The 11406-nt window shown below is 42.0% G+C and overlaps 2 protein-coding genes across 4 annotated transcripts; one reads left to right on the top strand and one right to left on the bottom strand.

Annotated features, from left to right (window-relative positions):
- Nucleotides 1-2034: 2034 nt before the first annotated feature.
- On the bottom strand, nucleotides 2035-4661 carry LOC125531795. 3 transcript variants are annotated; one of them, XM_048696058.1, is made up of 5 exons: nucleotides 4535-4661; nucleotides 4409-4440; nucleotides 3717-3847; nucleotides 2660-2725; nucleotides 2035-2282 (listed from the first exon to the last, which is right to left on the bottom strand). In XM_048696058.1, exons 1-5 carry the CDS (start codon nucleotides 4653-4655, stop codon nucleotides 2270-2272), a joined length of 363 nt encoding a protein of 120 aa, XP_048552015.1. In that variant the 5' UTR covers nucleotides 4656-4661; the 3' UTR covers nucleotides 2035-2269. The 3 variants fall into 3 exon arrangements, with proteins under 3 accessions (XP_048552015.1, XP_048552016.1, XP_048552017.1); XM_048696059.1 differs by having other exon boundaries at nucleotides 2035-2273; XM_048696060.1 differs by lacking the exon at nucleotides 4535-4661 and adding an exon at nucleotides 3971-4087 and having other exon boundaries at nucleotides 4168-4440.
- A 124-nt stretch (nucleotides 4662-4785) lies between these two features.
- Nucleotides 4786-6116, top strand: LOC125531796 (the record flags this gene model as incomplete). The annotated part of the gene is made up of 3 exons (XM_048696061.1): nucleotides 4786-4939; nucleotides 5046-5905; nucleotides 6003-6116. Coding segments are annotated over exons 1-3 (1128 nt in total), but the record flags the coding sequence as incomplete, so codon positions are not given.
- Between the last annotated feature and the right edge of the window lie 5290 nt (nucleotides 6117-11406).

Here is an 11406-nt window from a genome sequence, read left to right as displayed (position 1 = left end):
CCTCGTCTCGAGCCGGTACCTCGGCCTCCGGCGCCCGGTCCCCGTCTTGCCCAGCGACATCGCCGGCGTCACCACTGTCTCCCTCGGAGACGCCATGGATCCCTATAAGCCTTCCAGTGGAGATCGTCCGAGCAAGTAGGAGAGAAGAGCGAGAGATTGTTACAAAGGCAGCAAGGGGTGGTGAGAAGGGTTGAGCTAACCGCACCAACCTCCCCCCCCTTATGTACACTCGTAATGTTTGCTGTGTGGTTTGGCGCGCGCGCGAGGTCTGAAGTCTGAACCTGGTGCTGGTGCGACGCCGTCAGTTTGGTGCCACCGCACGGGAGTTTTCAAGGGTTTTGCTGTGTTTCCACCGGTGCGCTCGTCTCGTCTATCCGTGTGTTTCCGGTGGCTTGTGGATGCGGCGGACGTGCCGGTTCGGTTCGGGGCTTGACGCCCAAGCTTGCAAGCTTAGTACACCGGGACTGATCAACTCCTCTCACTATTTTTCTCTCTCTGTTCTCGCTCACTGCTCACATCGTTTAGATGCTGTATCAAATCGTATACACTAGCTTATTATTGTATGCTACTCGAACGAATACAGAGTACAGGCACGCTAAGAGGAGGATTTGGGGTTAATGGTTACACCCATTTCTTAATATTTTTGTGGGTGTCCATGTGTCGTGCCGCCTCGGTCCTTTTTAATTTTTGTGACCGTTTGGCCAGTTTTTTTTTAGGGTCGTTTGACCAGTTTCCTAAAATCACTATCTTGCCTTGCGATGCTCATGAACTTAGTCCAAATGCACAAATCATATATGGAACGAACGAATTCAGAAAACAAAAAGGAAACGTTTCACTCGTGCGCGGGGGCTTGCCGGATCGGGTCGAACGGCGGGTTTCCACCGGTGACCTAACGGCTGGCCGGTCCGATTTGATCTAACCTGCGGGTGGGTTGTTGGTCTTTGGCTTGCGCGGCAGGCACAGGGTGAGGCAGCAGCCCGGTGCACGAAACCTTCGTCTCCGTGTGGAGTGCCGCGGGGTGCAGAGATTTTCTGATGAGCGGCACCATTGACCGCGCAGGCCACACCCGGTTGGTCACCCTCACTGCTCCCTCCCTGGCTTCGGTCACCCTGTGCCAATTGCCAAGCCAGCTGCCGTACTCGTTCAGGGCTAAATTAGAGAAAGGTGTAGCTACTAGCTACTACGTAGTATCAAATTGACGTCCTTTGCTTCAGTGTAATATAACTGGATGGATCACCCGGCTGACAACAGTGAACGGAGAGTCGTCGATGGGAGCCGCAGGCTAATGATTTCGCTTTTGGATGGGTACGGCTCGTTGCTCTAGCCGGTTTCGACAGAGGGAGATCATCAGCCATGCTTTTGCCTTCTCTTCCGAAAGGAAGATGATGGCCAGTGGCAACACTGGACGCATCCAGCGAGCGACTGGCTCAAGTTGAGAACGTCGGTCATGATGAAACAGCCAAACAATGGCAATGGTACGTTGGTCCCACTTTTCCATGCATAGTGGGATGTAGTATTACCTAGCTAGTCAACACAAGACGTACGTACTCTGCCCATGCATATACGTATGCCGTACTACGTATTGGCTGGAGATCCTGAGCAGCAGTACGTACGTGGCATGGGAAGAATAAAATCTCTCTCCGATATACTCCCTCTGTTCCGAAATAGTTGTCGTTGGGAAACTTCTCCGACCAGGTGAAAACAGGACAAAGTACCAAACTACCCTCAATTTGAAATTCTTATCGCCGGGGATCTTCGTCTTACTCCATCGCTCCTCCCCTCCGCTAGGCTCCATCCCACTGCTGCAGCTCCGGCGTCCGTCCGCGCCGGTCGCAGCTCCCTGCCTTCCTCCGCTTCAATCAAGAGCCCAAACTCGTACGCAGCTCCCTCGCCGTCCGCCACAGCCTCCAGCCGCCCGCGACTCCTGGCCTTCGCGCCGCCCGTGCTCCTCCTCCTCCTGCCTGAGCCTTCCAGCTCCTCGATTCAGGCACTGGAGCTCCGGATCCGGCCAATTGACCTCCGCCCGTGCCCCTCCCCGCACTGACCAACAGCAGCACTAGCGCTGCCTGTGTTGCTGTTTGAATTGATCAAAATTGTTAATCGCCAAAGAAATTGATCGCCGGAGTTGTACCACTTGTTCTCGCCACAGACAGAAATTGATCAGATGTGGTGATTGACCAGGACGTCTTCTCACCAGTCACAGCAAGCTTGAATTGATAGCCAGAGCAATTTTGAATTGATCAGCAAGGAGCAGCCACTGTCCATCTGTTCACCTGTCAAAACTAGCAGATCAACAGTAGGAGCAAGGATCAGCAAGGATCAGCAAGGAGCAGAAAATTGACAAATAAGCAGATCAACAGTAGGTGAGCTACTCCATTTTTATGTGCTCCATCTGCTACAAGAAATTCGGTGTACTCATGCTTGTAATTGTACTCTTGCAAACAAATTACTCCATGCTAGTACTCCAGATCATGATTAAGTACTCAAGAAAACAATGTTAGTTCTGGCACTAAGTGTGGCTCTGCATCTGTGAGATCACTTTTGGTGTTAGTATTGGGTCATGCAACTTCGGCTAGGATGTTCTTGGTTGCTTAATAACTTAACTAGATAGACATACTTAATGCAAAAAAAAGCAGGCACAAAGATTTCTTATACTAACCGTGTAGGATATGACACCAACACCAAATCCTTCAAGCAATCGTCCCATATACAGGAAAGAAGTGTCCTGTAAAACAAACGCCGACAAGCGCGACAGGTTCAGAAGCAGCAATAGCAAGTGGTGAAACTAAGCCTTTGGAAAATGCACTCTGTATTTTTTTGGGAAGGGGAAGGGAACCCCAGCCGATGATGTTAGGAATAGCAGCAATCATACCACCATCCTAATCCTAATTTTAATTTTGCTCCTAGCTACTCCTAATTTTTAAGTACTCTACAGTAACAGAAAAGGTACTGAATTTTCTTAATTTGATCATACCACCATCTCAATGAATCAATGTTAATTAAAGGAGTACATTTTCTTAATTTTCAGTAGTACAAATTCCAGCAACATCATCAGTCCAAAACATTAAGCTATTAACTGAAATTTGTGTGCATAACTGAATTTAACTGAAATTACATCTATCTCTGAAATTAATACCAACTGATCCTTTGGTCTAAGTGGTGGTAATTCTTGAGTAAGTACATTCTTGACAAAGAGAAGAGAAGAGAGAAAAGATTCATTTATTTTTAAAAGTACTGATGCAAGCAGTAGAGTACACAAAACCTTCATTAGAGTATAAAAAAGTTTATGCAAGCATTAAAGGAACAGTTTCAGTTATTTTAATTAACTGGGAAAGTTCCGGCTAATTTTATTAAAGGAAAAGGTTGAGTTAATTTTAATTAAAATAAAATAAGAGAAGAGAATAGCAGAGCAAGCAATGCTACTGCTCCAAGCTAATCTGACTGCAAATCATAAACTACTGCAAGCAGCTCCATGAAAAGAAGTACTGCAAGCAGGCTACTCCAAGCAGTACTACACTAAGTAATGTCACTTCAAGTAGTACTACACCAACTAATCTCTATTGATGTCATTTAAAGCAGTAATCTCATCAACTAATCTCTACTGATGTCATTTACAGTTTTTGTAAAAACTGAATTTTTTGCCAAGGAAACAAAATTTTATAGCTTCAGGCCTAAGTACAGAATAGCTTCAGGAGCAAAGGAAAAGAAAAACATACCCAAACTTTCTGAAGTGTTTCAGGCATCTCCCAACAATCTGGACGGGCAAAAAAGGATTTTTATTCTCGTCTATGAAATTCATACCAACAATTCTTCCTTCCAAATCAATCAGAAGACCACCAACGAAAATCTGAAGAAAATGGTACCAATGTTAACAAGTACTCATTCAATAAGATCCATACAAAGAATGTGAGCACTTATAGAGCTTAATTTCTACTCCATGAGTATCAATGCAAGCAGAAGCAGAACTCACCATAGTGATATACTGAATGTTGTTGTCCTTGTTTTGCCTCTGAGGCTCCATTTGACAAGTGCTGACCATAAGTTCATCGCTTCAGCTGCAAACTTCCAGACTCAAATGTTCGGGCAACTGCAACGACCGGAGTAGGTGTCAGGAAGTAGGAGTCCGGGAGGTCGGCAAGCACCACCACGGGAAGATCAGCTTCTCACCTTGTGTAGAACAGAGAACAGGGAGCAAATCTGAACATGGAGTAGTCGATGTTCACTTTGACGATGCCTCCCCATCTGCAAAGCCGCCGCCGTCGGCCTTCGCGGCGGGGGGCTACTGCGCCGGGGGCGAGAACCCGCTGGTCTCCAAGCTGCAGACCCAGCTGGGCATGTAGTCACACATACAACACTCCTGTACTCACACATACAGCAACCATCGAAAGAGAAACTGAATGTTGTACACCTCAGCATGTCGTCCCTTTTCGACCAAATTATCTACAGAAACATTGTACATTCAGTTTTCAGGCAAAAATGTTCAGAGATAATTAAGATACAGAAAACTAATTATGGCTGGGAATGTTTCATTAACCTAGGAAACTAATTCTTGCTTTGACAGTAAACGGACAACAATTGATCATAACAATATTGTCATTCTTGCTTTGACAGTAAACAGACAACAATTGACTAATTCTTGCTTTGACAGTAAACATACAACAATTGACAGTACACAGACTGAATTTATATGTACTTCTTCTTCTTCTTCTTCTTCTTCTTCTTCTTCTTCTTCTACTTCTACTTCTACTTCTACTTCATCTTACATATTCATATCTTCAGGAGAAAATGGATCTCCCAGACCTCAACTTCACTCCACCTGCAGAAGATGTGGATGAAATGGATGAAAATGCAGAAAATGAAATGGAAGGACATGTAGGAGATGATATGGAAGGAGATGCCGGAGAGGGAATGGAAGGAGATGAAATTGTTCAAAATCCAGGTACAGTTACACTTGATCATTCCATCATTTCATCACTTGATCATTCCATCACTTCATCACTTGATCATTTCATTTAATCATTTTTTTGTTGTATGTCTTGGTGCAGGTGCTGGGCAAGTTGGTAGAAAAAATAAAACCCTCAATGACCAGCAAAAATTTGCTGCTTATGTAGCATTGCATACACTGTGTATGAGTAGAGGAGGCACTTTTAAGAAAACTGATACGCAAGATATTGCAAATTTTTTTGGAGTGGGTGTTTGGAATATACAAAGAATTTGGAGGAAAGCAATGTTGCAAATTCAACAAGGTCAAGAGGTAGATGTTGCCGATCAGAGAAAAGGAAATTCTGGAAGAAAGCCTAAGGACATTAACCTAGAAAAAATCCTAACAATCCCATTAAACAGGAGGTCTACTATTAGATCACTAGCCTGGCAACTGGGATGTAGCCCTACTACACTTCATAGAAAGTTCATGCTAAATTTGATTAGGAGGCATACAAATTGTGTGAAGCCGGCTTTAAAGGAAAAGAATAAGATGGATAGGATGAATTTTTGTTTGTCGATGCTTGATGAGGCAACAACAGCAACTGCGAGGCCTAAGTTCAAGACTATGCATAACGTTGTCCATATTGACGAGAAGTGGTTTAACATGACAAAGAAGAATAGAACATATTATCTGCTGGATGGGGAGGAAGAGCCTACGAGGCCTATACACGGCAACTGTATTGGCAAGGTGATGTTTTTAACGGCCGTTGCTAGGCCAAGGTGGGACAGCGAAGGAAACGTGACCTTCTCTGGGAAAATCGGTATCTGGCCATTTGTGAAAGAAGTTCCTGCTCAGAGGAGAAGCGACAACAGGCCCAAAGGTACAATAGAGACAAAGTCAATAAAGGTCGACAGAAAAGTGATGAGGGAGTTCCTGATAGAGAAAGTCTTGCCAGCGATACAAGCAGTTTGGCCGGGGGGGGCACGCCCTGGTGCCCCGGCGCGGGGGTCGCCAGGTTGCCGGGTTGCAAGCATCGCGAAGCGGGACCAGCGAGGTCTTCTTTGGGCCCTTGACCCAGGAGGAGGCGGCGATGGCCGCCGTGACCCGGCGCCTGCGAGGGTGGATGGACCGGATCCAGGCCTTCGCCCAGGGCGAGGTGGAGGCGATGCAGGAGCTGGAGCGCGCCGTGTTTGTAAGTTTTCCGTTGCATTCTGCCTTTTCTTTTTCAACTCATTAAACTAATACAAAAGCCTGCCAACAGTCCTGATTTGAATGTGCTTGACCTTGGGTTTTTCAACTCATTACAATCTATGGCAAATTGTCTAAGTCCTAGAACACCACAATATCTTATTAAGGGTGTGTTTGAGGTATTTGATGGTTGTGCGGTTTATAAGTTGAACAGAATTATCCTAACTCTATAGGCTTGCATGATTGAAGTCTTGAACCATGGAGGGGGCAATGGGTATAAAACGTCATATGTGAACAAAAAATGCTTGAGAATCTTGGGCTGCTACCTCCAACATTTTCATGCCCTCGAGAAGTTTATGTAATGCCCTACAAAATCTAGGTCTAATGGAGGAAGTTCACTAATGGAAGAAGAAAGTGTAGCCAGAAGCTTGTGATGCTTGTTGCTTGTGGGAGAGGCCTATGATGTTCATTGCTTGTGGGACATGCTTGTGATGAGGCTATGGTGCTTGTGGGAGAGGCTTATGATGAGGCTAAGATGCATGTTATGTTGCATCCTTGTGATTATTTGTGTGGAGTATGTTGCAGTATGTGCAACACCTTGTTGTGATGCATCCTTGTGATCATGAGTGTGTTGCAGTATGTTAGAGTATATGTTTGCAAAGTTTTTGAAATTTCTATTTTTTTCTAAAGTCTCTTTTGAAATTACTCCAAGTTTCTGAATTTTCTCTGATTTATGAATACTCTGGTTTTCTTAGGAGGAGAGGAGAAGAGAGGAGTGGAATAGGAGAGGAGTACAATCGGAAAACTAAAGGAAATGTTTTGCTTTAAATTTTAATTAACTAAAAAGGTTTCCATTTAATTTTAATTAATTGAAAAGGTTTCATTTAGTTTTAGTTAAAGGAAAAGTTTTGATTAGTTTTAATTATCTGAAAAGGTCTCATGTAGTTTTAATTAATTAAAAAGTTTCATTTAGTTTTAATTAACTAAAAAAGTTCTAGTTAATTAAAATTAAAGGAAAAGTTTCAATTAATTAAAATTAAAGGAAAAGTTTAAGTTAATTAAAATTCTGTAAAAAGGTTTAATTTAGTCTTAATTAACTAAAAAGTTCCATTTAGTTTTCATTAATTGAAAAGGTTTGAGTTAAATAAATTTAAAGGAAGAATTTTAGTTAATTAAAATTAAAGGAAAAACTTCAATTAATTAAAATTATCTAAAAAGGCTTCATTTGGTTTAAATTAACTGAATAGTTTCATTTAGTTTTAATTACCTGCAAATGTTTTAGTTAACTAAAATTAAAGGAAAATTTCAATTATCTGAATTCATCTAGAGCACTACTGCGGAGAAGAGAAGAGAAGAGCAACAAGAGCACTACTACAGAGAAGAGAGTAATTTTCTGACTACAAGCAAATCAGCTTGCAAACTTAACTGCTTATATTGCAATTTCAATAAATTACTCTACTGAGCATTGGAAGAAAACAACAACAATATTCCTACACCAAATTACTCAAGCCTTACTAAATAGCAGCAAGCAAGTCCTACACTGAACAACAATAAGCAAACAACAAGTCCTACATTAAATGAATTTACTCCAGAGCAAGAAGAAAGAAGAAGAGATCAAGAAGAAAGAAGGTCCTATATAGTGTAACCGGAAAGTTTAGTTAATGAATTGAAACATAACATGAACAACATGTCCTATGAAACTTAACATCAGCAATAGCCCTATATTGAAACTATTCCTAGAACTACTCCTACTATCTGTAATCAATTGAAATTTACAATAATTTACTCCTTGCACTGAATTAACTGAAATTTAATCACAGGAAAAGGTTTCATTTACTCCTTGCACTGAATAACTGAAATTTAATCAAAAAGATGTTTCATTTACTACTTGCACTGAATTAACTAAGATTTGCAGTAATTTGTAGTAATTAACTAAAAAGGTTTGAGTTCACTGGAATTTTAATAACTGAAATTCAAGCACTACTTGAAGCCTTGCAAGATGAGAAGAGTACTGCATTGGTAACCTATTCCTTGCAAGCTCTACTACTACTACTACTACTACTACTACTACTACTACTACTACTACTACTACTACTACTACTACTACTGCTGCTGCTGCTCAACAACTAATCATCGGAAAAGAGAAGAGAAGCACTAGGGGAAAAGACAAGAGAACCTAACTCAACGACTACTACTGCTACTGCAATCTGTTGCCGTCTTCAAGCTCATTCTGATCCGAGGAACAACTCCAAGCTCAATCTGTTGCTACTGCAAGCAAACAACAAGTCTACTGAAGCTACTCCAAAACTATCAGTAACAAAATTAACTGTAGCTCCATTTTAAGCTACTCAAGTTACTCCATTAACAGTACTCCTAACAAAGCACTACTCCTAACAGAGCACTACTCCTAACTTGCCTATTGCTACTTGCTACCTCTTGAGCGCTGCGTTGGTTTTCCCTTGAAAGGAAAGGGTGATGCAGTAAAGTAGCGTAAGTATTTCCCTCAGTTTTTGAGAACCAAGGTATAATCCAGTAGGAGACCACGCACAAGTCCCGCGCACCTACACAAACAACACTACAAGAAATATGTCAACTTGTGACCATCATTATTGGTCCCTGAAAGGTCATTGTTTTTCATTTGTGACCTTTTTGTGACCAAAAATAGAAGGTCAAAAGCTAGCGGTCATAAACTGAAATTAACGACCTTCTTCGTGATATGTAAAAGGTCGTTGGTTCTTTGACCAAAATTTTGGTCACTAGCAGCCTCCCCAGGCCACGTAGGATCCAGCTTGGCAAGCTGACGTGGATAAGAATCAACCCGGTCCAATTGGGTGTCTATATGGGCCGAGCCCATTAATTCAGCCTTTTTAATATATATTTTTCTGTTAATTTTCGCTAGCTACATGGGCCTGGCCCAACAATTTGGCGTTTTTATTTCATGGGGCATGGCCTTTTCTAGAACTATTTCGTTATTGGGCCTAAGCCTTTTTGTTTTCTTGGCCTTCACCTTTTCACAATTATTATTTTGAGTAGTTTTCTTCAATTTTCCCCGAATTGTTTGATTTGTGGCCTTTTAGGGCCCAAATAGTATTTGTTTCGTTTCCGACATATCAACAATAAAGTATCAACAATAAATAATCAATATTTCGATCAGCAGAGCCCCAATCACACAAATTTTCACAAATGACAACCAAAATGAGTACATTATATATATTACAGTCATGCCATAGTCCACATCATCCAGGAATTTAGAACATCTACAAAAGTGTGCTGCTATGAAGCATAGAACAACCATTCAGGAAACGATCATTATCCTGCAATAACCTCCAACAAATACAACAGCTACAAAGATGAAGTGTTCCCTTTTTCCAGGTACAGCCTAGAGCTCCTGCAAAAGACAGTAAATGATCATTATCCTGCAATATCCTCCAACATACAACAGCTAGGAAAAGAATTGAACATAATAATAAACAAATACACAAGCAGCTAGGAGTGGATCCTGAAGCATGAGGGCACAGATAACAGTAGCAACCATGACTAAATATTAGCAAATATTATATTGGTGGAAAAATTGAAATACCAGCAAGCTCTAAGAAGACTCCAAGAACTTGATGGCTCACAATACAATCATGTTTTTGACAGCAAATACTACTAGAATTAAGGCACAAAACATATTCTAAGCAGTGGAAATATCATGGCAGTAACAATTAACAGTAGCAGCTAGCAGAACATCAATCAAACACAACAAAGTTAGCTACTGATGTTCACCAAATTTAAAATTTTGTTTGTCTAGTTGACAAAAGTACAAAACCATACTTAGGAACTCGGATCAAGAAAAGGCACATGTTGCCTAGGAGCTACCACAAATGATACTGATCAAGGACAAAAACAAGTTGGTATGATATCATTCATTCATTCATTCTCATCACAATCATACGTTGAATTCATTAAAGGTTACAGATTAATTTATTGACATAGCATTGGAAAATCACAAGAATGGTATATGAACCAAAGTGTCCAGATAACACATGGAGGTCACCATCACATAGCAAAGGAAGAGTGGGACAGACCAAGGACTTACCCTCTGGACAGATCAAAGACTTCGTGCTTCCTCTTCCTCGGTGGACAAATCAAAGACTTCACTTCCTCTTCCTCGTGCACCAACAGGAAGACCATCTCAAACACCTTGGTGCCAACAACCTGCAAAACAGCACAACCATCCACACATTAAGTACCGACTTCTGATAAGTGGGTCCCTTGACATAACTCACATAAGGCAATAAGAAACTATACTCATGTATGAACAAAAATAGGCAGAACCAAAACCAGCTCAGCCCAGCACAAGAAACTAAACTCCAGCTTCTACTCAATTCCTCATCATTTCTAATATGTGACACCATGACATGTATGCAATCACGGGATAATTATATCCAACTTGTAGCCTAACGCCTACGCAACAAGCAAAAGCATCGAGTCGAAGCAACCTGAACCAGCCCGAGCACATATAACTAAACTTGGAGCATGGAAATGGCATATCCAATTCAAGCAGCCATCAAACAGCCCGAGCACATATAATTTTGGTTCATCATCAAATCATCCTGTGGCTATACAACATACTGACATCAATCATAGATATCTATTCCAGATTGAATCTTGACAAAAGTTTTGTTAGGCTATTTGTAGCCTGCCAAAACGTCATATATTTTGGAGCAAAGGTAGTAGTTGCAACTTGCAGCCCGACTAGCAATTACACAGTGCACACCCATAAGAATACAAGATTTGCCTTTGGAAAATGGCAGCCATCAGGTAGGCTAAACGTCGCGGCAACATGACACAATGCACCAAGCTACAGTCACTATTAAGCTATACAGCCAGCAATCATGGCACATAAATTATACAAGAAAGCATCATAATCCTGTGTTTGTCAGGTAACAACAAACTAGAGTAATGAAGCAGAAGGAAACAACATAATGCTAGGTTGTGTCAGGTAATAGAAATCTGGAGCAAGGTAGCAGAATTTGACATGGAGAGTTGCCAGAGGATTAAAGAACAACACTAACATGGTTATGATCAACTAAGACCACTAGTAGAAAACAGGGATATGGTCCAGGCCGGCTCAGCCCATTAGTCCCGGTTCAGTGTAGAACCGGGACTAATGTGGGCATTGGTCCCGGTTCGTGAGCCCAGGGGGCCGGCCGTACCACGTGGGCCATTGGTCCCGGTTCTTCTGGACCTTTTGGTCCTGGTTGGTGGGACGAACCGGGACCCAAGGGCCTCGCTCCCGGCCCACCCCC

The sequence above is a fragment of the Triticum urartu genome, unplaced genomic scaffold (assembly GCF_003073215.2).
Source record: "Triticum urartu cultivar G1812 unplaced genomic scaffold, Tu2.1 TuUngrouped_contig_8128, whole genome shotgun sequence".
NCBI classification, from domain to species: domain Eukaryota; kingdom Viridiplantae; phylum Streptophyta; class Magnoliopsida; order Poales; family Poaceae; genus Triticum; species Triticum urartu.
This window is presented reverse-complemented; position numbering and strand designations above follow the sequence as displayed.

Excerpts from the sequence above, each read along its gene's own strand:
- LOC125531795 (XM_048696058.1), bottom strand. The coding sequence starts at position 4,655 with ATGTTTACTGTCAAAGCAAGAATTAGTCAATTGTTGTCTGTTTACTGT. Across the intron at positions 4,441-4,534 it reads AGCAAGAATTAGTTTCCTAG|ATAATTTGGTCGAAAAGGGA; the intron begins GTTAATGAAACA and ends ATGTTTCTGTAG. Across the intron at positions 2,726-3,716 it reads AAACACTTCAGAAAGTTTGG|GACACTTCTTTCCTGTATAT; the intron begins GTATGTTTTTCT and ends TTTGTTTTACAG.